Source organism: Staurois parvus, unplaced genomic scaffold (assembly GCF_062004578.1).
Source record: "Staurois parvus isolate SC_StPar_1 unplaced genomic scaffold, SC_StPar_1.0 ptg000321l, whole genome shotgun sequence".
In the NCBI taxonomy this organism is placed as follows: domain Eukaryota; kingdom Metazoa; phylum Chordata; class Amphibia; order Anura; family Ranidae; genus Staurois; species Staurois parvus.
The window spans coordinates 307,329-333,740 of record NW_028318117.1 but is presented as its reverse complement, the minus strand read 5'-3'; the positions used below and the strand labels follow the sequence as shown (position 1 = coordinate 333,740).

Below are 26,412 nucleotides of genomic sequence, written 5' to 3'. Positions count from 1 at the left end.
GGTCTCTAGCTAGAGCACTGAGAGGGATCTTTTCCCTCCTTATGGATGAGAACTACATGGGCCTGAAGGGATTCCCTCCTCCCCTCCATCCCACCTCCCAAGTCATTCATATATTTCTTTAACTTTGGTAACAGTACTTCACAAAATTTTTTATAGTACTTAACTGTATAACCATCCGGGCCTGGGCTTTTCCCTCCCCCTGTACTTCTTAATGCTGCTTCTATTTCTTCCTGAGAAATTTCTGCATCCAAGGAGTTCAGTTGTGTTTCACTAAGCTTTGGCAATCCTGCATTTTTTAAATATGTCCTCCTTTTTTCATTAATACCTTCCCTAATTTCTTTTGGTGATCCTTGGTGGCTGATGTTATACAACTTTCTATAATACTCCGTGAATACTTTAATAATTTCTTTAGTTGAGTGGACCATCTCCCCCTTAGGGCTTTTTATCTTTTCTATATAATTCCTGTTCTTCTTATTCAGGGCTCTCATTAAGTATTTTCCTGGTCTATCACCCCATCTATATCTTTCACTTAATACTTTATTATATACTCTTCTCCTCTCCTCTTCCATCAATCTCTCTAATTCGTCTTTTTTATCCCTTAACTTCTGTCTTGTTTCTATTGTTATTTTTTTCTTGTGTATCTGCTCCAATTCCAGGATTTCCTTTAAGAGTCCACTAACCCTCTCTCTTCTTTCTTTTTTCTTCCTTGCTCCCATCGCAATCAGGATTCCTCTTATATATACCTTATGACTTTCCCATACTGTAGCTGTCGATACTTCCTCTGTTTCATTCTCCTGGAAATATACCTTAATCTCTTCCCTGATCTTCTGCACAATATCCTCGTCCAAGAGAAGAGCCTCATTTAACATCCATCCTAAACCTCCCGTCCACCTTTTTCCCCATCCCATTTTCATTATGACTGGGGCATGGTCCGAAAAAGTTCTTGTCTCTATTTCTATTTTAACCAGCATTTCAATGAGTTGATGATCTATTAGAATGTAATCCAGTCTCGAGTATGTCTCATGTGCATTAGAGAAGAAGGTATAGTCTCTGTCCTTCATGTGCATTATTCTCCAGGTGTCCACCAGCTGGTACTCGTGGATCACCTTCCTCAAAGCTCTCAGGGACCTACCCCCTTCTCTCTGCACAAGGGAGGTTGCATCCATTTGTGGGTCCATACAGAGATTCAAATCTCCTGCTATTATCAAACGCCCTTTTTTAAAATCTATCAATTTTTTTTAGCAAACCCTTCAGAAAGATCTCAGGTTTCTTGTTGGGGCAATATATATTGGCTAGTGTGCATTCAATTCCCTGTAGTTTACCTTTCAAAAACAGGAATCTCCCTTCCGGGTCAGTCCTTCTATCTTCCAACTCAAATCTCATATTTTTTGCCAATCCTATTGCCACCCCCTTTGCTCTTTTAATTGGAGAGTCAGCGTAATACCATGTAGGATAATATTTGGATTTTAGTTTCACATTAGATTCTATCTCAAAATGTGTCTCCTGCAAAAATACCACTGACATTGCCCTATGATGTAACTCTTTAAACAACTTAAATCTTTTCCCAGGGCAATTCAACCCATTCACATTATATGTTATAAACTGTATTTCTTCCATCCTTCTTGATTTTATTTATCTCTCTTCTAATTCATCTCCTCCTATTAGGACCGAATGACTTGCAGAATATTAGCCCCACTCCCCCCCATCTCCCCCCCCCACCCCCCCTCTCTTACTTTTCCCCTACCCATTTTTAGGCTTATAAACTGCCTACAAATCATTTGTGGAACTGTTTCCACAGTTGATTTAAAATATTGGGAGTAGACTCCGCCCATGGACGGCTCACCTTTCCTCCGACCTCCCTAGCACCCCTTTCTCTATCTACAAGGCTCTGCAATAGCCTTTACTTCCCCACCTCAACCGGAGCCTCCAGAGGGACTTCCACCCCAAAAAAGGGGGATACTAGGGGGGCAAGGGAACAAGAGAGAGAAAAAGAAAAGCGTATTTTTTTGCTCACTTCTCCCTCCCCCCTCTCCCCAACCCCATAGCCTCTCTCCCCCTCCCCCCGACCCGCTGCCAATCCTCCCCTCCCGTATCATCCGAGTCTCCTTTTTCTTCTTCTTCTGCCCACCCAGTTATCTCCATTCTTTGCAGATCCAGTCTATCACAAAAATCTCTCAGTTCCTCCGGGAATCTCAGGTATGCTGTTACCCCATTTTTCCAGCCAATTAGAGATGCTGAAGTACCCCATCTATATTGTACGTTCTGTTTTCTCATTTGCTCTAACAGGGGTCTCAGGGATCTCCTTCTCCATAGAGTCTCTGGTGTTAAATCCGCAAAAATTTGAAGAGTCAAATCTCCATATTTAATTAACGATCTTCCCTTGATCTTCTTCCAAATCTCATTTTTTACCCCAAATTTCTGGAACTGTACAACAATATCTCTCGGTCTTTCCCTCTCAGTATCTTGTTTGAACTTTCCTATTCTGAAAACTCCATCCAGTTCAATCACTTCTGTTTCAGGTCTGTCTCTTATGGAGTTTAAGATTTTTTTAACTAGTTCATATAATGTTTCCCCTTTTGCTGCCTCTGGAATTCCTCTCACCCTAAGGTTAGACCTTCTTTCTTTATTTTCTCGAATTTCCATCCTGTAGAACAGTTTTTTCTGGGTTTTCTCCAAATGGGTTATTTTTTTCCTTAGCTTATCTATGGTTTGGGCCTGGGTTTTAACTTTCTCCTCTGTTTCTTCCATTCTCATTAGCAGATGCCCTAAATCGTTCCGAATTACTGTCATTTCATGTTTTATCGTTTTCTCCAAACTTTGGAACATTTCTATCATCTCCTTCTTATTTGGTATTTGTAGTTCACCATCAAGTTCTTTTTGTCCCAAGCCATCCGCTATTTGTTGGCTACAACTGCTGTTCATACCCAGTGATAGTCTCGGGCTGTTTCCTGAGCTAGTGTCCATTTCCCCTTTGGCGCTTGCGCCTTGGGCCCTTTCTGGCGTAATGTTTCCATGTGATGTAAATTTCTTTATCGTGCCTGATTGAGACCCTTTGAGCCCTGCTCCCTTAGGACCTTTATTCTTCATATCCTCTATAAGTCTTTTGTCTTCTATATTCTCTAGATGGGGTTATACCTCTCCTCTATGGTTTGTAATCCAGACAGGTTTACTGAGTTTTACTTGTGCTCTCCTAGGGGAACGTGGGTCTCTTCTCTTCTGAACCCAGGGAATCCTCCCCTCTCCTCCTTAACCCCTTGTTCCCCACTGTCACTCAGGAGTCCACTATACAATACAATAGGCCCCCAGCAGGTCTCACTCACCCTTCTCTTCCCCGGATGGTGGCTCCAAGCTTGGGTGGAGGGTCTTCACAGCAGCTCTGTCCTGGGGGGGATTCCTCTGGGCTTCCAACTCTGTACCTGGGTTTGTTTTTTTTTCCTCTGGGCTTCGTCTCAGGGATGCAGGGTGGGTCTCCTGGCGCTCCCGGGCTCCCTGACCCAGAATCGAAGAGTCAGCTTGCCGGGGGCCCCAGGCAGCAATAGACCGGGGGCTACAGACAGTAGCCAGCCGGGGATTATGGGCAGTAGTTAGCCGGGGGTTGAGGGCATCAGAGAGCCGGTAACTGTAAGCCGGCATCTCTCCATCAGATCAGGCGGCCGGCTGGCTTTCTCCTCTCCCAGAGAGCCTCCGCGGCCGGTCGCACACCCCCGCCACGTCACTCCGCTCTCCAGCCGTCCGGGTCCCTCTCTCACCAAGGACCGGAGAGGCCGGCCCGTCACTGCGACCCTCGTCTGGCTCCCATCTCCGGCTCTCCGGGCTCCACTCCACGGCCCTCCAGACTCCGGTGAGTCGGCTCCTAAGGGTCACCAGGGAGGTCGGGGAGCGGTACCTAGCCGAAGGCTAGTGCCGCTCACTCCCCACAGCCGCCATGACCAGGCTCCTCCCACCAGCACCTGAAACCTGAAAACAGAGACTAGCTCTATGTTTTCAACAAGGTACCTACTCACCCTCTTAAGATTAGTGATGTGGTTGTGTTCAGAATTAACCAATTGCATTCAAACGGATGTTAAATAATAGCTGTTCTAGTAAGATTTTTCTGACCTATTGGGCTGGTTCACACTAAATGCAGTCCAATGTGTTTTTTAATCTGCATCAAAAACACATGCACAGTGTTTTTCATGTATTCAAATAACCCTAGTTCACAACAATGCAGTGTGTTCCAGTGCAGTCAACAAAAGTAGAACCTGCTGCATGTTTTCTGTATGGAGCGCATTTGGAATGCAGGAAAATGCACCAGAACACATATGTCCTGAATTGAGATGAAAAAAAAAAAGGGGGGGAAATGCATGGAAGGCACCAGAAACACATCCGGATTGCAGAGGTTGTGGTGTGAACTAGCCCTTATTTAGTTGCCTTATACAACAAAAGCCATGGTTGACAAAGCGCTTACAAAACATCAAAGGGATCTCATTGTTGGAAGGTAACAGTCAGGGGAAGGTACAAAAAAAATTCCAAGGCATTAGATGTACCATGGACCACAGTAAAGACAATCAACATGTAGAGCAAATATGGCTCAATAATGACTTTCCTAAGAACTGGAGTTCTTCCAAAAATGATTATAGAAAAAAAAACAGGTCCAGGAGGCTGCCAAGAGGCCTACAGCAACATTAAAGGAGCCGGTTGTATACTAAATGTTGCAACAATATCCTGAATTCTTCAGATGTCTGGGCTTAGGTGTAGGATGGTGGGATGAAAGCCTTTTCTAGATAAGAAAAATATCCAAGCCCAGTACATTTTTTGCAAAAACTACATCAAGTCTGCCAAAGGTATGTGGGAGAATGTGTTATGGTCTGATGAGACCAAGATTGAACTTTTTGAGAATAATTCCAGAAAGTGTCTTTGGTATAAAACCAACACTACACATCACCAATAAAACACCATTCTCATAGTAAAGCATGGTGGTGACAGCATTATGCTTTTGGGGCTATTTGTCTTCAGCTGGATCTGGGGTTTTAGCCAAGCTGGAGGGACTTATGAATAGTTCCAAATATCAGTTTATTTTAGCACAATGGCCTTTGCTGAAAAGCTGTAGATGTAGAGGAATTTCACCTTTCAGCATGACAACGGCCCAAAGCATACCTCCAAATCGGCAAAAGAACGGCTTCACCAGTTAAAAGTTTTGAAATGGGCCAGACAGAGCCCAGACCTGAACTCAATTGAAAATCTGTGGGGTGACCTGAAGAGGGCTAAATACAGGAGATGCGCTCATGATCTGACAGATTTGGGGCATTTTTGCAAGGAAGAGTGGGCAAAGATTCTCAAGGCAAGATGTGCCATGCTGAGAGACTCCCACCCAAAAAGAATTCTGTCATAAAATCAAAACGTGCTTCAACAAAGTATAAGTTTAAGGGTGTGCATATTTGTGCAACCACATTATTATGGTACGTTTTTAAAGATTTCCGCTTGTTTTGATCGAAATCACAAAGATCATAGGTCACATCAAAAGTGGAAAAAAAACTCAGAATGTGATTTTATCTTGGTTTTTCTTTTTTTTTTTTACATCTCAAAAAAAACCTGACAGCTACACACCCCTGTAAAAATGTCAAAGTTAAGATGGATACAGATTGACACTATTTGCACTTTGTGTGAGCTGCATTTTGTTTTTTAAAAGGGCGAAAAAAAACAAAATGAAATGCTGATGTCTTCAGAGACTATGTAGTTCTCCTAGTGCTATCCATTGGATGGATGGTCTGGGATGAGTTCATTTTAAATATTTTACTTCACAGTGGACTTGAAAGATGTTATATATCTGGATCCATTTTCTTGCTACACACCGTTGATCTGTTATTTTATTTTGACTGCATAACTCTGGGTTCAAAACACCACTTTCTAATATTTTTTTTCAATTACAGTTAAAGGAATGAATGCTTCACTATTGCTTAATTGTAGACTGTCACAGTGTTAATTTTTGTCTTTATAGCCTGAATGAATCAATGTGGCGCTGTCCACGAAGTGTGTCTACTATTATCTGTACCCATGAACCGTACTGTGATCCCCCTGACTGTAGAGGCCACGGACTGTGTGTTGCAGGAGCATGTCATTGTACTGGCTACTGGACAGGAAGTTCCTGTGATGTCCTTCGCTGTGGCGCTTCAAACTGTAGTGGTCATGGGAAGTGCACCCAGAGTATGTCATTCTACCAATAAATTCTTTTTTTTTTTTTTTTTTTTAATTGGGTGGGTGGAGTGGGGTCTCATTTCATACCTATTTTGCAATGGTCTATCCATTTCTAATCAAAGAGAATCCTTTCAAGAATGCCAATCACTGATGAGGTTATAAAATTTCATTTGCAGTGCAATTCAAAAGGGTTTTGAATTTTAATTTTTTATAAAATATAGTGGGATCTACTGTATGGAAGCAGTTATGATAAGCTTGCAGCCCCCTTACCCATTCTCTGATTATCTCATAGCTTATGAGAGCAGTTCTGCCACAATAAAGGACTCTCTGCGCCCTAGCACTTTCTGGTGAGATGAGGCTTTAACTTTAGAAATCTATTACAATCAGTGCTTTTAACATTCACAACTGCATCATACCAAAGAGACGGTGGCTACAAATTCTACAAAACCTTTAACCGGCATGAGCCTAACTGGAGCCTCCCATGGCATTTGGTATGGGTCTTTACACTGAGTGATCTCTCACTGACTTGATGGGCACAGGGCACAATGGGTTCAATGCTGTATGGTGCATTTATGCTGCTGAAAAGCACTGATGAAAAACAAGGCAGTACGAAATGTATGGACATGCATGCCAGCTGGTGTCCCATGATACAGACAAAGGTAGGAAAAGGAGGAGGAAATGTGGGGAGAAGGAAGATGTGGTTAAACTGTGGAATGCTTACTAAGTAAGTTAAGCCCAGTTCCAGGATATGGGCAACCCCCTCTAACTAACCACTGGAAAGAAAAAAAAAAAGCCTATCCAAATGATAATTTTACTTAAAGCAGAACGTAAAGTCCTAATACACACCTCTGCTTTAACGATCCGAGGTCCCTTGCATCTTCTCAGTTTCTTTATGGTGCCAGTCTTCAGCCATCCTGATTGGCCAGCGTGGGATGACATCATGCATGTGTAGATGTACAGTCATCCTGGCACACACAATAGGCACTATTCTGGAATGTGAACTGAGCCGTGCATGCGAATCACAGTGCACATTCTAAGGAAGACTATAAACAGGCAGGTACGTTTATTTTATTGTAGAAGAGACCTGCAAAGATTTGATCTACTTGCATTTTTTTTTACATTTAGACTTTAGTTCACTTTAACTGAAACCACAGTCACATGATGATCCTTGTTTCTTCTTCTGTTTACTTCCTGGGGTCCTTCTTGTTTGGGTGTCCACATCACTGACTGCTCTCCACATCTCTTATTGATGGAGGCAGCAATTCCAGTGGCCAGGTCCTCTCTCAAAGGCTCCAGAGTAAGGAGATCTCAAGGGGGGCGGTGAAGGAACCAGTGTCCAAGAAAATGAGAAGTCAATCAGTGTAGCTTAGGGTGTGGTTGCCATCATCCCTATTTCCTTACAGAGAGAATTTTTGCCTTACATTTTGTGGGATTTTTAAGGCAACCTTGAAGTATATACAGAGAAACCAATTGTTAAAAAGATCAACATTTTATTTAAACAAATTTCTTTAGTCTGACACATTTATGTATATCAGGTAGGCAGGACATACTGACCAATGTAAAGCACAACAATTTTTGACAAAACATTCCACTGGATACATATTGTAAAAACCACAAATCTGTGTAGTGAATGTTTTGTCAAAAATTGTTGTTCTTTACATCAATGTTTCAGACTAAAGAAATTTGTTTAAATAAAATGTTGATCTTTTTAACAATTGGTTTCTCTCAGGATAGGATATTAACATTTTGCTTATAGAGGAAACTGTAACTTTGATCCATTACAGTGCAGAATTGCTTAGGAATAGTGTTTGGAATCAAGACTGAGGAGTAATGTAATTGATACACAAAGTACTATTCAAATTACATTTTTTCCTGGAGTTGGGCTTTAAAGTTCATGTAAACACTAACTCTTTTACAGTATGTTTTGCAGAATACTTCACTATATAAAACTGTTCAAATGGCACCACAATGCACATGTACACGCATTGCTTTAACATGCTTTAGAATAGTTAGTGGATTCATAAATATACATATCTCACTTAATGTGCAAATCTAGACTTTACCCATGACCAAGGTCACATGGCATAGTCTAAACTCCTCCCACAGGGAGGTGGGGATAAAGCCCCAAACAAAAAGATTTGGGGCTTTATTTAGGGCTTTATTCCCACCTCCTTGTGGGAGGAGTTTAGACTATGCCATGTGACCTCGGTTTCAGTCATGTAAGACTGATTGTCTGAGCTATCAGACCGGCTCTGAGGAAGAGGAGACCGCTCCTCGAAACGTGTCAGCCATAAGAGGGCCCTCACGAATTTGGGAACTGATCCTGTGTACTGGTCGCTTTTGTATGTGACACGCTTTTGTTTCTACAATGTTTGTGAGTATATTTTTCTTTGGATTAATAAAGCTATCACCCTAGGTAATGCACAAGGCTGGTGTGCCCCCTTTTTTTTCTCTCTGTTTATACTAGAAATTCTACTAGTGTTTGGCCAGCATTAGGTGGTCATGGGCCACATGCTGTAGTTGGCTTAAAGTGGTTGTAAAAAGGCATATATACATATATGTATAGCGGGTAAAATAAGTTTTGAACACATCACTATATTTCTAAAGGTGCTATTGCCATGAATTTTTCACCACATGTCAGTAACAGCCCATGCAATCCATACATAAGAAACCAAAACAAATATGTTCAGAAATTATGTGTAATAAAATGGAATGACACAGGGAACAAGTATTGAACACGCAAACTGAAATTTATTTAATACAAAATCTTTTGTTGGTAATGACAGCTTCAAGACACCTCCTGTATGGGAAAACTAATCGCATGCATTGCTCAGGTGTGATTTTGATCCATTCTTCCACACAAACAGTCTTCAAATCTTGAAGGTCCTGTGGGCCTCTTCTATGAACTCTGATCTTTTTTATTATTATTATTCAGGATTTATATAGCACCAACTGTTTGCTCAGTGCTTTACAATATAAAAGGAGACAATACAGCAACGATACAGTTCAGTAGAAGAGGGTTAGGAGGGCCCTGCTCCATTGAGCTTACAATCTAAGAGGAAAGGGCTGGTGGTACAAAAAGTAATAACTGTGGGGAATGAACCTATAGGAGAAATAGAAGATTTGGCTATTAGCTGAAGGCAGGATAGGCTTCCCTGAAGAGAGAGAGTTTCAGAGATTGCCAAAAATGGACAGCATAGGTGATAGTTGGATAGCTTGGGGTAGAGAGTTCCAAAAGATGGGGAAGGCTCTGGAGAGGTCCTGGAGATGAGCATGGGAGGAGGAGACAAGGGAGCTGGAGAGTAGGAGGTTGTGGGAGGAGCGAGGAGGATGATTTGGGTGATATTTGGAGACAAGATTGGTGATGTAATTTAGGGCAGAATTATAGATAGCTTTATATGTTGTTACTGTTTTGAATTTTATTCGTTGGGCAGTGGAGCGATTGGCAGATATGGAATGGTTAGTAAGGTGGATGAGTCTGGCAGCAGCATTCATGATAGGCTGAAGATGGGATAGCCTGTGATTAGGTAGGCCAATGAGGAGGTAGTTACAATAGTCAAGGCGAGAGATAACAAAGGAGTGAATAAGTTGCTTAGTAGTTTCTGAGGTTAAAAATGGGCGTATCTTGGAGATGTTGCGGAGGTGAAATCTACAAGATTTGGACAGTGATTAGATTTGGGGCTGAAAGGACAGATGGGAGTCCAGGATTACACCTAGTACCCTGGCATGAGGGGAGGGACTGATGGTTGGTTGCATTATTGATCTTGATGGACAAGTCAGGGGAGGGGGCATGGGCTGGAGGGAATAGTGGGAGCTCCATTTTAGAAAGATTGAGTTTGAGGAAGTGGAGTGACATCCATGCTGATATGTCACTTAGTAGGTTAGTAATGCAAGAGGAGACTGAAGGGGTGAGGTGAGGAGTAGAATGATAGATTTGTGTGTCATCAGCATAGAGATGGTACGTAAAGTCATGGGAGTTTATCAAGTGACCAAGGGAGGAGGTGTAGATGGAGAAGAGAAGGGGTCCAAGGACAGAACCTTGAGGGACCCCTACAGAAAGAGCAAGTGGAGAGGAGGAGACAGAGTTATAGGTAACGCTGAAGGAGCTCTGCGATAGGTAGGAGAAGAACTAGGAGAGAGCAGAATCTTTTTGAGGAGGAGGGGATGGTCAACAGTATCAAAATCTGCAGAGAGGTCAAGTAGTAAGAGTATAGAGTAGTGGCTGTTGGTTTTAACAGTTAGTAAATCATTAGTGAGTTTTAGTAGGGCAGTTTCAGTGGAGTGACCGAAAGCCAGACTGCAAAGGGTCTTTAGTTCTTTCCATAGATTTTCTGTTGGATTCAAGTAAGGTTATTGGCTGGGCCATTCTAGCAGCTTTATTTTCTTTCTTTGAAACCAATTGAGAGTTTTCTTGGCTTTGTGTTTTGGATCATTGTCTTGCTGAAATGTCCATCCTCATTTAATCTTTCATCATCCTGGTAGATGGCAGCAGATTTTTATCAAGAATGCCTTGGAACATTTTTCCATTCATCCTTCCTTCAGTGATATGAAGTTTGCCAGTACTGTATGCTGAAAAACAGCCCCACGCCATGATGTTCCCACCTCCAAACTTCACTGTTGGTATGGAGTTGTTAGGGTGATGTGCAGTGCCTATTGACCTCCAAACATGATGTGTATTATGGCATTCAAAGAGCTCAATATTGTTCCCATCTTACCAGGTTATATTCTCCCAGTATTTCACAGGCTTGTCTAAATGTTGTGCAGCAAACTTTAAGCGAGCTTCAACATTTTTTTTCTTCAGCAGTGGAGTCTTGTTTGGTGAGCGTGCATACAGGCCATGGCGGTTGAGAGCAAAACTTATTGTGTTCTTTGAAACAATTGTACCTGCTAATTCCAGGCCTTTCTGAAGCTCCTCACAAGTGGACCTTGATTCTTGGACAACTGTTCTGATAATTCTTTCCACTTCTGGGTTATGGCCCAAACAGTGCTCACTGGAACATTCAGAAGTTTCGAAATCTTTCTGTAACCAATGCCATCAGTATGTTTTGCAACAATAAGGTTGTGAAGGTCTTGAGAGAGCTCTTTGCATTTACCCATCATGAGTTTCTTGTGTTACACCTTGGTAATGAGACACCTTTTTATAGGCCATCAGTTGAGACTGAACCATCTGATATTAATTTGCACGGACAAGGGGCAGGATTGCTGTCTAATTACTGATAATTTCAGCTGGTGTCTTGTCTTTCCATGCCTTTTTGCACCTCCCTTTTTTCATGTGTTCAATACTTTTTCCCTGTGTCATTCCATTTTAATACACATATCTTAATATCTAAACTTATTTGTTTTGGTTACTTTGTGTGTATGAATTGCATGGGTTGTTACTGATGTGGTGAAAATGTAATGTCAATAGCACCTTTTAGATATCTATTTATATATTTACCTAGAAAAATGGTGACATGTTCAATACTTATTTTACCCATTGCCACCTGTAATGGGGGCACTCATGTGGCCGTGCTCCCGAGCTGAGGTGTGTGTGCGTCCACACAGCGTGGCTCAACCCCCGCTCCCTGTTCCCTCCTCGCTCTCTCCTCACAAGATTTGATTGATAGCAATAGGAGCCAATGGTTCCTGCTGCTGTTGCTGATGTGCACAGTGCTGGATCAAATGGGGAGCCAGGTAACTATTTAAGGGGGGTGACTGGGGGAGCTGATCATGGAAGGTTTTTTACCTTAATGCAGAGAAAGCATTAAGATAAAAATAACAAAAGTATGCCTTTAGGGGAAATATATCACATATTGGGGCAGTATAATGCACATTATTTAGATAGTTTACAATAATATTCAATTTCTAAAATGTTGTTATATTTTCTGTCATTGCAGTTGGATGTAAATGTGATGCTGGCTGGACAGGCAGTAACTGCAGTGATGGTAATTTTCATGCTTACATAATTACATGGTTAACATTAGGGCTGACACCAGTGGTATGTGTAAGCTTCCTTGGGGTCACAATGTCTTCCCAAGAATTCCTACAGGTGGAGAAAGTGAACCTGTTTGGTTATAAACATTATCTAAGATGGAAAAAAAAAACTACTTAAGTGCAGGCACCATAAACGTTTTTCACATCTATCTTTGAGAAAAAAAAAACATTTCAGATTAAACACTGCTTGTAAGATCAAATTCAAACACGGTTGTCCCTAATTTTCTGAACTAGCTCAGATTTTCAGAAAATCACATTGCCAACTCACCAATCAGGGTCCGCTTAACCAGGATCACCCTGCGTGCCACCAAATGGGCTATAAATGAAATATTGCCTCCACAAGACTTAAATCGGAGTTCCACTCACTCTGTAAAAAAATAAGTCAGCAGCTACAAAAACTTTCAAAAAACAGCCACTCACTTGTCCCACAATCCTGCGTTGCCCCCGCCGCAGCCCGTTTCACCGGCCGTTTTGTATTCCAGGATGTCTTCAATGTGGGCACCCGGCTGTGACAGCTTGCGGCTTCACAGTGCGAGTAGCGCTGCGCTTCCTGAATGGCCCCATCGTCTTCTGGGACCTGTCACATGTACCACAAGACTTCGGGAAGGAAGGGTAGGAGGACAACTTCCGTTTCCGATCACCTAGGTGATCGAAGTGGGTGCGGGTACCTGGTAAATTCGGGTACCTGTGTCTCTTCTCCCCCCTCCCGCTCCCCAAAGGTGCCAATCCTTAATGGGGAGCGGGGGACCAATCTTTAAAGCAGAACTTCCCCTTTTGTGTGGAACTCCGCTTTAATCGTTGGTGGTATTTGGTTATCTCCCTTTTGAACCAAAGGCAAATGCTGATATCAAAGCAGCATAAAACCCGAAATCAATTAATTAGGATCAGTACTGACATTATCATGGTTTTATGCACTTCACAGTGCCTTGGAATGTTTTAACCATGTAGATTGGTGTTACTGTAAGTAAAGTTTATATAAGCCGTATAGCATTAATTATATTATTACATTAATTATATCCAGGGAGATACAGCATGTATCGTTCTTCAAGAATCTTGGATTGAAACACAGCAGTTCAATAGAGATCTTCCATATTCATTAAAGTTCATGTATGGACAATACAGGCTGGTCTCCAAATTTATCTACCGGTATTGTACCGATCCCAGATTTACAGGCATAAGCCCATGCAAAGAATAGGTAGGCAGCAGGCTAGCAGATAGTTTGGCTCAAACTGCATGAAGCACAGTGGAGAGAATATAGCTACAGTATAGCCTTGACATATGCATCTGTCCAGGCAGACATTCTGACAGCAATACAGCGGCATAAAGAGCATTCTCAATACCCACATAGCATGTCACATCCTATGTACTCAGGGGGGGGGGGGGGGGGGGGCTCTCATACATCTGGTAACTACAGCAACAGTCCAGCCCTTTGCCTTCTGGAGTGCATAGGTTTCATCAGTTTTCTGCTGGGACCATCTGTTTGCTCAGCCCGTTTGTGGTAAACCCACCATTTGGTACATGATCAGCGGCTGCGGCTGGGTTTACCTTAAGGACAAGGATTAGGAAATGGAGAAATGCATAAAATGTCTGAACATGGGCAACAACTCGGCACATCAAACATACAGGTTTATATTTTTCCAGCCATTGAGTTTGTAAACAGATCATTTTAGGTCATTAGCTGATAGACAAATCACTGCAATCTTGTTTCGTTACAAATGTAGTAAGTAAAATGTAAGGGCAAAACAAATGGCAAAGGGCATTAATAAAGTGTACTGGACATCCAGTTACGTAAATAACATCATCATTTGCAATGTGGAAGAAATGAATGTTTATTCTAACAACATTGTTTGTATTCCTTGTTCTTCTGTCCAGCGTGTATTCAGGGTTACTATGGAGATGGATGTGCCAGCATGTGTCAGTGTCAGAACAATGGGACTTGTGACCACATCTATGGGAACTGTACGTGTCCAGCTGGATTTCACGGGCCCTGCTGTGAAGAAGGTAGTGATTATTCAAGATTTATAGTGTATCGTACTGCTTGTGTGTGTATGTATATGTGTGTGTGTGTGTGTGTGTGTGTGTATATATCTATCTCAATTAAATGTCAATAGATCCAAAAGTTTGTGAATCTTGGGTAAAGTTCATAAATACATTCCATAGTATTATAAAGTAAAACTGCACAGTAAAAATAAGTTGAGATTTCTGCAATATCTTTGTGTTGACTTGTATTTTATTGTATGTTATTCTAGCTGTATAATTATATTGCTTAACAATGTAATGTTTTCTTTCATTTTTTATATTTGCAGCGTGCCCATTTGGTTTTTATGGTTTACAGTGCCAAGAAGTTTGCCATTGTGAAAAGCAGTGTTACTGTGACCATGTTACCGGAAGCTGCAATGTTACTGATGCACCTGTAGCAAAAGAACTATTTATGAAAGGTTTGCTTATGCTTATTGCAAAGAAAGGGGGGAAAAAAAGCAAAAATAAAACCTCAGGAAAATGAAGATAAATTATGTTTGGAGCGCTTGCAACAAGGTCTCCCGTGTGTTTAATTTGAATTCATATTTATTATATTTCAGTTGGTCATTGTATGGAATCGCTGATGTACACTTCCTGGTGGAAAGAAGTGCCTTCTGATGCCAAAATAATATATTTCACCGAGTAAGTTTTTGTGTGTTTATGCAAGAGCACAAAATGTTCTTGTTTGACCTAAGTGTACTGTACTTTTAAATAATTACTGCTGACACATTGGCCCTGTGTCATTCTTGCTTCCAGCACAAAGGATGTAGAGTATAGATACTAATGGCATGGAAACCTGCCTAATGTGTGGAGATCCTCTGCACTGAAATGAAACCACTCTAGGGAGTCACCATAAAATGTTACAATCTGACTGTACAATCAATTATACATTTTACAAAACTAATGTAATATGAGCACCTAGCTAAACTATCCAATCAGGCAGGCTATTGAACTACCTGTGTGTTGGTAGATCTAACAATTGTACAATGGGATTGTAATGTGTGTTGTGAGCCTAGGATCCTGGCACCAATACTGCTGCTCTGCATTTGACTATTTTATAGCAGTAGCTGAATTTTCCAACCTATCCTGTTACTAGGTCACACTAGTTCTGTTTTTAATTAGATTTAGTCTGTGTTTTACATTTAACTACACAACATTCATGATATGTATGTTTCAGTAAATAAAAGGATTAGTTGTAAACCTTGGTACTTGAGTAATATATTGTTTAACCCAACCTCCTCTCCTTTGCAGACAAACATGGGCAATAGTAAGCTGCATTCTTGCTGTGCTTCTTGTGATCAGTGCTGCATTTAATATCAAGCAAGTGTGGACATGTAAAGAAAAACGTACAGATTGGACCTATTCCTACCAGCAGCTGCGAGAAATTAATGGGAATGTGGATGTTCCAGATATGTATGAGGCCTGCGATTTGTACAATTCAGATACAGATGTGGAAACCTCACATCTCAGAAGTGGAAGTTGAAGGCTAAGGACAATATGAAGCAGATGGTTCAGCATCTACCTATGCAGTCTGTGACATGCAGAAACCTTGTGCCTTACATTCATTGCAACCTCATACTGGGGTTATAAAGCTTGAAGATAAATGAGTATATCAGATCACTGATGATAATGGTACAGTACTCAGGACACTGTTTTGAACCTGATAAGATAGATGAAGGTATACATGTATGTTATTATATGGACTGCATTGCCACGACACTGGATTTATGTCTTAAAAGGTATTTTTTGAACTTGTCCTCCACTATTAAAGTGCCAAATATATTTTATGTTTTATAGTCAGTGGAGGGAGTGTGCATATGTTTGGCCTCATTCACACAGGCTGATTACTTGTGTGCCCTGTGCAGGCCTGTGTTTTGCCACCACAGGGATACATAGGTGTTGTGTGCATCCCCAGGCTAGCAGTCCCATAGATGTCTATTGGGACACTCAGCTGCACAAACACAGCCACTGTGTCTCAATGTGATATCCGTGCAGGTGCACAGCCCTGAACACACTTGCAGTGAATTTGGGGACCACACCTGCATGAACGTCATATTGGGACACAGTGTCTGTGTCCATGCATTCGCGTGTCCCAATAGATATCTGTGGGACTGCCGGCACAGGGAAGTATGAAACGCCTATGTAATCTATGACTGCAAATACAGCCATGCACAGGACACCCAAATAATCGGCCGTGTGAATGAGACCTTTATGTTAAGTGCAGAAGCAGACAGGGGTTTCTATTTTAATGTAAGATCCTGAATTTTTTATACACAGATTATCTGAACTACCCATTTCAAAAATAGCCAAGTAACTATGTGGGCATGGGTAATGATAAAGTCAGGGAGAAAACATTTTGAAACTAATGAGCTAAATTAAAATGTAAGGGCAATCCATAGTTTTGGGGGTTTTTTTGGTAATTTATATTCTTTATGTTGAGGGTGCACTATAAAATGTATAATAAGTATTTTTTCTTTAAAATTGCCGAAAGCAGGTGGCATATTTGTTAATCTTTTTGATCTTCCTTTTCTTTTCTTTTTTAATCAAAGTACAACTAAAGGCAAACCTTTTTTTTAGATTTGAGAGTGCTGATGGGTTGGAACTACTGTTGGGTTTTTACTGATCTTTGTGTCCGTGTTTTGGAGATCTACTCTTTGTCCTAATCACCAATGTCACCTGGAATGAAAGTGAGGGAAAATCCAAAATTTTAAGTTACCACCAGAACAGGAATGGAATAAATATCTTTCAATCGGGACACTTGTACTTGTAACAACTTTCCCTCACATTGAAGATAGTAGTAGTAGTAGTAGTTGTTGTGTTTTTTTTGTTTTGTTTTTTTTATAGCAGTGTCTCTGGAAGTTTTCACTTCTTGACCTGTAGACCAGTGGTTCTCAACCTGTGGGTCGCGACCCCTTTGAGGGTCGAACAACCCTTTCACAGGGGTCGCCTATGACCATCGGAAAACACATATTTCCGATGTGTAAAGAGCAGCTGCTGTGTTGAAAGCAGCTACTCTGTTAAAAGCAGCTACTGTGTTGAAAGCAGCAGTATTGGAGGTAAAACGACACTTCATGAATTATAATTACTGGATAAATAATTTTATGGTTGGGGGTCACCACAACATGAGGAACTGTATTAAAGGGTCGCGGCATTAGGAAGGTTGAGAACCACTGCTGTAGACTAACAGCGGTTTCAACCCCGCCATACTCTATCTTAAATGGGTGGGGGGCTGAGTAAGAAAAAGTTTAGGTTTCAGATGTACTTTAAGTTTATCTACTACTACGGTGTGCATACTCTGACTTTAATTTGATCCCTGCAATTCAGACTTCTACACAACACTTACTTTTATTACAAAGCCCAGCATGCTTTAAAGATAAATGCACCTCACCTTATGGGAGGTACAGGTAGACCGCTATACTGAGAGTCTGGCAGGAGCCTGACATTGCACCCGTGATCTGCTGATCCTGGGTGCAATATTCTGCAGGCTCCAGGAAAAAAAATTATTTTTACCTGAAAAAATATATGCATTTATTTTATTTTTTTTTTAAGGTGAATTTAGCCTTTTAACATGCAAATTAGATGCTTCATTGACCAAAATTAAAAAAACAAACCCCAATAAATAACCTTTTAATGAACTGCCACTATTCAGGCTGTAAAGTATAAAAGTAATTTACAAATTTAATTTACATAATTTACAAAATTGAAAAATATTTAATTTTACATTGTAGTGGATTTGTCAGCATATAATAAAATGGAACAGTGATTTTTCTTTAACTTTTTTTTTTTTTTCATTTTTCCTGGCAAATATGTTAAGTACACGTTTTAGACCCGAAGATTACTTACACCCCACAAACATTATTTATTTTCTGAAAGGGGAGAATAAATTTGGGGCATTTGCAATTTTTCAATTTTTTTTTTTTTATATTACACAAAATTAGCGTAGCTGTTTATCAAACCCAAATTTTCAGTGAAAAATATGCTCAAATTAATTTTCGTGCACACATAAAATAATACCCCATTTTATTGTAAAATATAAAAGTTGAAGTTGTGTTCAGTAGATACCAAGCACATCAAGCCTTGAAGCAGTTCTTCACTGTAGAAAAAATTAAAGGCAGCAACTACAAATCCTGTAGCTGCTGACTTTTATTAAAATGACACTTACTTGTCCAGGGATCCAGTGCTGTCCTTACTTGGGCTAGTTCTTCACCAGTCTTTGGGTCCCTGGCTCCAGCATCTTTAGTGTGGGAAGCCAACTGTGACAGCTTGCAGCTTCACAGCTGGCTTCCTACTGCGCATATGTGAATAGTCCCATGGCCCTCTGGGACCTGTGACGTGTCCCAGAAAGCTGTGGGTAAAGAGAGAGGGATCAAACTTCTGCTTATCACCTAGGCACCCACCCCCCCCCCCCAAAAAAGAAACTGATATGCCAAGTGTGGGGGAGGGAGAACTTGGAGCAAAACTTCCTCTTTTGGATGAAGTTCCACTTTAAAATTGTACACACCCTGCTGTACCCACAATTGTCCGTAAGCGATGCTTTAAAAGATTTTACATAATTTAGACTTTTGGTGAGTGGGACTTTTTAAAAAATTTCGTTTGCATATTTTGTTACACCTTTTTTTTTTTTTTTTTTTTAATTTACTTAATTGCCAATACAAGTGAGCTGGTAATCCATTACAGCTGCAATTCAGGAAGTGGTTCAGGCTGTAAGCTGCCTGATTCCCCTCCTGAATCGCAGCTGTAGAGGGCTTATCAGCCCCCGCTTCAACGAGAAAGCCGACAGGTCACTGTGAGAAGGTAAAAAGTAACAATGTTGACGTTCCGGTCCTGCTGCTGGTGTAAGACTTAAGCTGGCCGCGGATCGAAATTTGTTCTGATCCCTGCTGGATCCATTTATGGGCAGACTGGTTGTACAGAAGTCTTTGCTCAGGGCAAGTGCTTTTGGATGTGTGTGGGTTTTTTTTTCCTCCAGTATGCATGCTCGATCATATGCATTCATATTCATTTTTAAATTGACTTTCACATGGTTTTTTCATATTGTTTTGCTTTTTCAAAATAAATGCCAATAAAGAAGTAGTACAACATAAAAATCTTTGTTGACTCCCCCAGGGGACCAAGAGCATGTAGCCCTCGGTCCCGTTCTTGACCGTGGGACATTGTGCGATGAAATTACATTTCAGGTTTGTGCTGGCTGTTGCTCCACCCCAGGCTGAAGCTCAATGTGTGGGTGTTCTTACACAGCCAGCACAGTATTCATGGCCCCCTTCTTCACATTTTCTGGTTGTAGTGTGTTCCAGCTTGTCAGATCTCCTAATTGTAGCCTTACTTGCTGCCCCTTACACAGCACTGACTGTGTCATAATAGTTTGTGTACCTATTAGGAAGGGGGCACACTAGACTACTTTAGCTAATCAATAGGTCACTGATCAGAACTGGACCAAGTGCTACAAGCTCTTTGTCCCTCGAGGGATTTAGTTAGGTTTAAATAATGTTGCAATATGCCATTTTTAAATCTTGGCATAATATATCATATCTACGTGGTATTATGTACAATTTTTTTATTTATTATAAGTTATTTTTCTCAGAAGAGTTTGACAGATGTAATATACATCTATTATCAATGGTCTTATGTTACAATCTTGTTTCACTATTCTTAAAATGGGACTTCACTGCATCTGAGCACCACAAACTAAAAATGCTATTTAATTCATTGTTAATATTCAAAGCAAACTCGTCCATCCATCAATGTCTCCATGATTTCGGTTTCTGAGAATAGATTTTGAAAATCCACTCCTGGTATTTCTGGCAGTGGCCATCTTGATTAAGGGCAGATGATTCATGTAGCATTTACTTCCTGAAATCCATCTGCACTTAGCTTAGGCATTGGCTGAGCTGAGAACCCTCCCTGCTTTCCCGAAGTCTCTGGAGATAGGACGTTTTTCTAGGCATGGAAACCAGGAAGTAACTGAAGAAATGTAAAAAAAAAAAAAATAGTTTAAAACAAGTAAATATGATATACTTTCCTATCTATTTACTAATGCTAGTAGCATAGGAATTAAAAATAGTCAGTGGTGATTGAGAGAATTAAGTTCCACTTTAATAATGCTTTTATAATGTCATAGTCATGCCAGCAATAATCACGCTTGACTGCTCTTACTCCTGATTATGGGGTTAAAAATGACCTTGCTGAGTAAATTTGTATTTTTTTCTGAGTGCATTTAAGGTTCATTTGATGGTTTTACTTTTAGTCCGTGCAGGGAGGTAGAGACCTGGAACAGCCACATCAAATGGTGCAATCAGTAGGTCTAACCTGGCCTGTTTTCTTGTACCCCTGTCATAGACAATACTGAGGAGACAATGTTTTGTGGAACAGTGCAAAACATTGAGGATAAACAATTGGAGGATAGTATTTAAAGAGATCCTGTAACCAGACCACTTATTTCAACAACAATCTTCCCTTAAGAATAAATATGAATTTAACCATATGTATGTTACTTACCTGTAAAAGCCTCCATTGTAGACATCTAGAAGCCATGAGACTTCTGCTAGGTCCTGCCAATTCGGATGTGATGTCAGCTAACTCAGTAGACTCTGAGCTGTCACTCGAGTGACATTCTATAGTATTCCCCCTCTTGCTCCTCCCCCAGTTGCTGCATAAAAAGATAGATATATAATATATCTAACAGGTGAAGGAAAGGGTGGAGGAGCTGGGCCAGCACAGAGAGTAAGGCTGTGTTACAGATCTCTGAGCACCCTATACTGCTCCAGTTATGTTCTGAAGATTCTTTGGTGTTTTTTTGCTTTGGCTTTTTTGTCAGAAAAGGTGAGTGGGTGTATAAAAAATAATAATAATAAAAAAATATTGACATCAGAAAGTGGTTTCTGACCATAAACCATGTGGAATCACTTTGAATAAGACGCAGCTCATACTACACAGTTTTCCTAACCTCTTGGTGTCTGCGTATATCATATATAATGTGGCAGTGCAGGGGACCTTAATGCACATATGCTTCCGTGGGGCTCCAAGGTTCTGTGCTGAGAGTGCACTCCAAGCACACTGACTGTGCTGTCACTAACCGCTCCGGGCCACAATATGCAGTCCAGTGAGATAGGCTCCCAGTCATGTGACAGCCAGTCACAGTGATCATGTGATTGGGGAGTTAGCTTTAGGGTGGGATGCAAGGGGGTTAAAGGAAATGTGTTCTTTTCAGTTTTTTTTTTTTTTTTTTTTTTTTTAGGGATCCATACAAGTAGAACATATTTATGTAAAATGCATTGTTTATTTTTTTGCATCTGTTTTTTTTGCCAATAATTATATGTACATGGCAGCTACCATATATGCTCATTACATACACAGGTTTTGCTTACTGTTTGCAGTGCCATTTAATGGTTGTGCTTCACTGCTCCTTGCCACAATGCAACCGAGAATCAGCTGAAAACCATACCCAGAAATTGTACTGAGCCACTGAAAGCACCTTCTAATGGTTAATCTACTGCTGTTCCATATTTAAACCGTTACAAAAAATAAGGAAGAGAAGAAGGCCTTTAAAGAAAACTTTCACTTAAATAAAAAGAGAAACATGGAGGCTGCTATTGCTAGTTGCCTGGCTGCAAGTATGTGGATAAGGACTTCTAAGGTTACTGATAAAGAATATTTGTTCCAGGTCAGTAACTTAGAAAGTATTAACCCCATATGATTATCATATCCAGGGAACTAGAATTGCTGGAAGGATAGTGGTGGTAGCCCCCATGTTTCCCTTATTACAGTTTTTCTTCAATTCATTGGTGTTCAGCAGATGTCCTAATCTTTGGATTGTTGTAGAACAGTTTAATTTGTGTTTTAAGATCATGTCAATACTAAATACAGTATTCAGGGTATACCCTGCAGAACTAAATAAAAAATATGTTCTTGCTAGAAATACGCTATACTTTCCCTTTACCTGCACTTCACGAGTCATATCTAACCTGGGAACTATTGTGAACCTTGATTTAAAGTGTAACTGCAGTTACATTTCTATGGCGGAGGCTGGGCAGCCAACATTATGAGTGTAATTTCAACAAACATAAAGGTACAACAATTAGGATCTGCATCTTAAACTGCTCAGCACTTTGTAATCAGTTTTGTGATGCAATTGTGATTGTTTGATGAAAGTTTAAACTTCTTATAAAAATTACAGATTATGTTTTTGTAATTTTTTTTTTTTTTTTACAGAACTGCCTTATTTGTATGTACGCACAAACTGAGCCAAAATGTATCCTCATACATTGACACTGAGCCAATAAAGGCATGATTTAAAAAAAACATATGTTCCTGATTTATTCTATGAAATATTGTGGCATTCATTGCTTTCTGATGTGGCTTTACTGATCCACCATTTTTTTGATGTTTCTTACATGGCCACACCCGTGAATGGGTCACAGCTTCACCCAGTGTTCAAAGCACTATTGTTTCTAAACTGGCCATATAAAATATAAACCGCAGTCTTTTCAGTGGAGGTCACCTGATTTGCAGTTTAGTAATGTTCAAAGGCTGGCCATTCATGCATATTTTTATTTATTTTTCAGCATGCAGGTTGAACAAAAAAATTGAACAGATTTCTTCATTCCTGCTATACCACCGAAACAGGCGAATATCCCATTGTGACTATTCGGTTATGACAGCCTGTCCCAGGAACTGTCAGAATACCCAAACACTCAATTGGATGCAGCCGTTACTCGGCCAGCAAATTTTCACCTGGTTGGGACGGGTTATAACCCCTGCCAGTTTTTAGTATGTGTGTTCCATTGGGAAGATTTCCCTTCACTTCCTGTCCCATAGCCACAACAGGAAATGATAGGAAATCCCTTCAAAGAATCATTGGTTGTCACCATATCCAGTTTCCAAATTGGAAGATTTTCCCACAGTTACTGTTCTGGGGACAACCTGAAATTTGGGATATTTTTTAATTTTCATTGGTAACAGAAGAGTTTAGTGGTAACAGAAAACATGGCAAAAAGGTTTCCCTAACAGGGACACAGGCAATAAAAGCATGAGAGGTATTCTAATCCCTCTCTACTCCTGTCTTGTAAAACTGTACAAAACAGAGCCAATTGGGCATACCCTGGCTCATGCAGTACATCGAGCTTACACAGTGTGCTAAATACAACAAACAACCTAGAACTTTAAACAGTTGTACTTAGTTCAAGGCAGGAAAACCCTTCAGGAGCAAAACCAGATAGAAAAGCATCCAATTGCATCTCTTGGGATATGACGTAGCTTGTGCTGGAGCAGTGTCAGTAAGATATGCAGAGTAGACCATTGCTTTATACTTGACCCCCTCCCTGCACATACATTACCTTTGGTCTAGCTTAGATCCAGTGAGGCATTGGTAGAGACTGACCTAAGCCAGACATCCCAAACCTTGAAAATTAGGAACATTTCTAAGGACAACCCCCAGATGTATATGCAAATGTATAGAGCGGGATGGCTGAAATTACCAAATGCTTCCAATAACCTAGGCTGTGGGACATGGGAGACTTCCATTTCAATACTATGGCTTTCCTAGTATAAAGTAAAAGAAGTTCTAATAGTACTCTAAGAGCCATAGTTGGGGCTAGGGGATTGAAGCAGTAGTGAGCTGAAAGATAGTTCAGCCCAAAATATTTGAATTGATGGACAGTTCTAACATACTGTACATGGGTAAAATCAGCTGGGTCAGCTGCGCATTTCCAAGACTCCGTAGAATCTCTAGCAGAAAATAACTGCAACATGGGGTAGTCCCATATATCTTCCCAGTCCTCCCCGTCCAGCCCTGGGAGCTCTGCTCACCAGACAGTACAGACAGTCTCAATACCGTCATGTAAAGAGAGCAACAAGGCCTTAAACATCATGGATAGAGATTTAGTTAGATTGTCCACTCTCAATATACTTTCCAACTCGGAGGAGGTGAGTGACAAGGTGGTAGTGCCAAACTGAGTTTGGTATGCATGGCAGAGCTGAAGATACTGGAACAGATAGGAGTCAGGGAAGGCATAGTCATTTTAGTGTGTCAAAAGTTAGACCACCACTGTCACAGACATGGCTGAGGTACGCGATTCTCTTGAACGTCCAGATAATTGGATTGGGTATAGGGGAGAATTCAGGGAGAGTGGGGTTTAGTCATAAAGGAGTGGAAGGGGACCATCTATGAGAGCTTCTCAGGTTCACTTCATTCCATGACTGAATGCCCGCTTTCATAGATGTCGTAATAGGAAATGGGGAATTATTCCCCCGTACAGGAGCTTCAATAGAGCTTAATAGAATTCCACTACAGCGACCTCCATTATTACCGAGGCATTCGTATCATCAGAAATAAGCCAGCTGTGGGCATGGACAAGGAGGGCAGCAAGAAAATAAGAACGCAGATCTTGTACAAGTCAGCCTGTCCTGCATCCAAGGCTGATGTAGGGTGGTTAACCGGAAACGGGTGTCAAGAGCCGCAACAGAAGGCCATGAGAAAGGAATTTAAATAGTTTGAAGCACTTCCATGGGATCTAGACTGGAGAGTGGCTTAGAATATACAATAGAACAGAGAGAAATTTCATTTTCACCAGATTAACTGGTTTGTATTCCCTGCAAAGCAGGGAGAAAAAAAACAAACATCTAGTAGTAAAAGCAGCACATACTACACATTGTCAGGCACACAGTTAACCCTTTAATTGCCCCTAGATGTTAACCCCTTCCCAGCCAGTGTCATTAGTACAGTGACCGTGTATAGCAGGGGTGCTCAACCTTTTGAAGAGCGAGGGCCACTTGAGTAATTTGGAAACTGGTCGTGGGCCACAATGAAATGGTTCAGAATTTCAAATTCTTAATTTTGAATTGCATAATGAACATTTTTCTCCTGCAGTCGCTGAATGCTGGAAGAAAGGAGAGGAGAAGGCGGCTTTCAGCAGTTGCAGGAGGAAAACGGAGAGGATTGGTTCCTGTATACGCCATCCCCACCACACCACCTATCCAAGTGTAAAACAGAATGTGATCAGGGAGGATGCACGGGCCCCCTGGAGCATGGGCTGGGGTTGCCACTGCGACCCCTGATGCTACACCATTGGTTGGGGGGGGGTGGAAACAACACGTCTCAACTTTGGGGTATAACCGCCTACCAAACTGCAAATGGAAATGAGCCATCTATAAGGCTGCAGTGCACCTGCGGCTTTCCTGCAGGGTAGTTGCACTTTGAAATGGACTTCTATTATATCTTGCAGGGGTGGTGCACTTTCTGAAAGTGCACTAAAACTCCTTCATTCATTTTGAGGTTGAGGGCCATATATGTCCCTCTGGCCACAATTTGAGCACCCCTGGTGTATAGTATTAGCACTAATCATTGTATTCGTGTCATTGGTGATGCCAGTGGCTATTAGTTCCCACTCAGTGTCAGATTGCCTGTCACACTATCACAGTCCCACTATAAGTTGCTAATAACCACCATTTTATAAAACAAATAAAAATTCCAGTGTATATACCATCGTTTGTAGACACTTTAACTTTCACACAAACCAATCAATATACACTTTTTTTTAAGATTTGTCCCAAGTTACCATCAACCCAGAAAGGTCAGCAAAAGAGAAATGGTCCCAGGTCATTAAGAAATAGGATAATATTGTCTGCGTACATAGCCAACTTTTCTTCTGTGGTGCCAACCTGGAGTCCTACCACTTTGGTAGATTGTCTAATCAGTGAGGCAACGGGCTCCATAATTAAGGCAAAGAAGACTGGAGTGAGGGGATACCCCTGCCTTGTTCTCCTCCCGACTGGGAGTGGGGAGGAGAATTTGCCATTGAATTTGATCTGTGCTGTTGAAGATTTGTATAACAATGCAATCCATTTACGAAAAATTGGTCTGAAACCCATGACCTCCTGCACGGTGGATATGATGGTCCAATCGACAGAGTCAAAGACCTTCACTACATTTAGTGTAACCAAAACTCTATTGAAAGAATCAGTGGGGGGAAGCTGAAGATGCATCAATACCCTGCGGAGATTCATATCCATCGATTTGTTGAGCATAAAACCAGTTTGATCAATATTAACTTGGTAGGGAAGCACTTTGATCAACCTAATGGCAAGAATCTTGGTTATTTGCTATTTGGAGTTGCCCTTAATTATACTTTAAAATGAACCATAAACTTGCTTGAATTTTAGCTCATTCTTGTTGGCTTAGCCAAAATTCAAGCAATGTATGGTCCTGCCTAACCAAATTTGGCTCATTAGTTCATCCAGAGCACCTGCTTC

General features: G+C 41.0%; 1 protein-coding gene and 1 long non-coding RNA gene across 3 annotated transcripts in view; one reads left to right on the top strand and one right to left on the bottom strand.

The window, feature by feature from the left end:
* Window positions 1-18,535, bottom strand: part of LOC149457382 (uncharacterized) — a 38,334-nt gene extending 19,799 nt beyond the window's left edge. Inside the window, exon 1 of the long non-coding RNA XR_016313628.1 lies at window positions 18,329-18,535. This is a non-coding gene — a long non-coding RNA (uncharacterized LOC149457382). The remainder of the gene's footprint in view (window positions 1-18,328) is intronic.
* NAGPA (N-acetylglucosamine-1-phosphodiester alpha-N-acetylglucosaminidase) overlaps window positions 1-22,464 on the top strand; it is a 51,200-nt gene extending 28,736 nt beyond the window's left edge. The window contains exons 6-12 of one of the 2 annotated variants that reach the window (XM_089683738.1): window positions 5,978-6,183; window positions 12,051-12,098; window positions 14,020-14,148; window positions 14,454-14,585; window positions 14,727-14,808; window positions 15,418-15,798; window positions 22,375-22,464. In XM_089683738.1, the coding sequence (XP_089539864.1) occupies window positions 5,978-6,183; window positions 12,051-12,098; window positions 14,020-14,148; window positions 14,454-14,585; window positions 14,727-14,808; window positions 15,418-15,649 (829 nt within the window). In that variant the 3' untranslated portion in view covers window positions 15,650-15,798; window positions 22,375-22,464. Of the gene's footprint in view, window positions 1-5,977; window positions 6,184-12,050; window positions 12,099-14,019; window positions 14,149-14,453; window positions 14,586-14,726; window positions 14,809-15,417; window positions 15,906-22,374 lie in introns of both variants that reach the window. The other variant, XM_089683739.1, reaches the window with a different exon arrangement.
* Window positions 22,465-26,412: the final 3,948 nt, after the last annotated feature.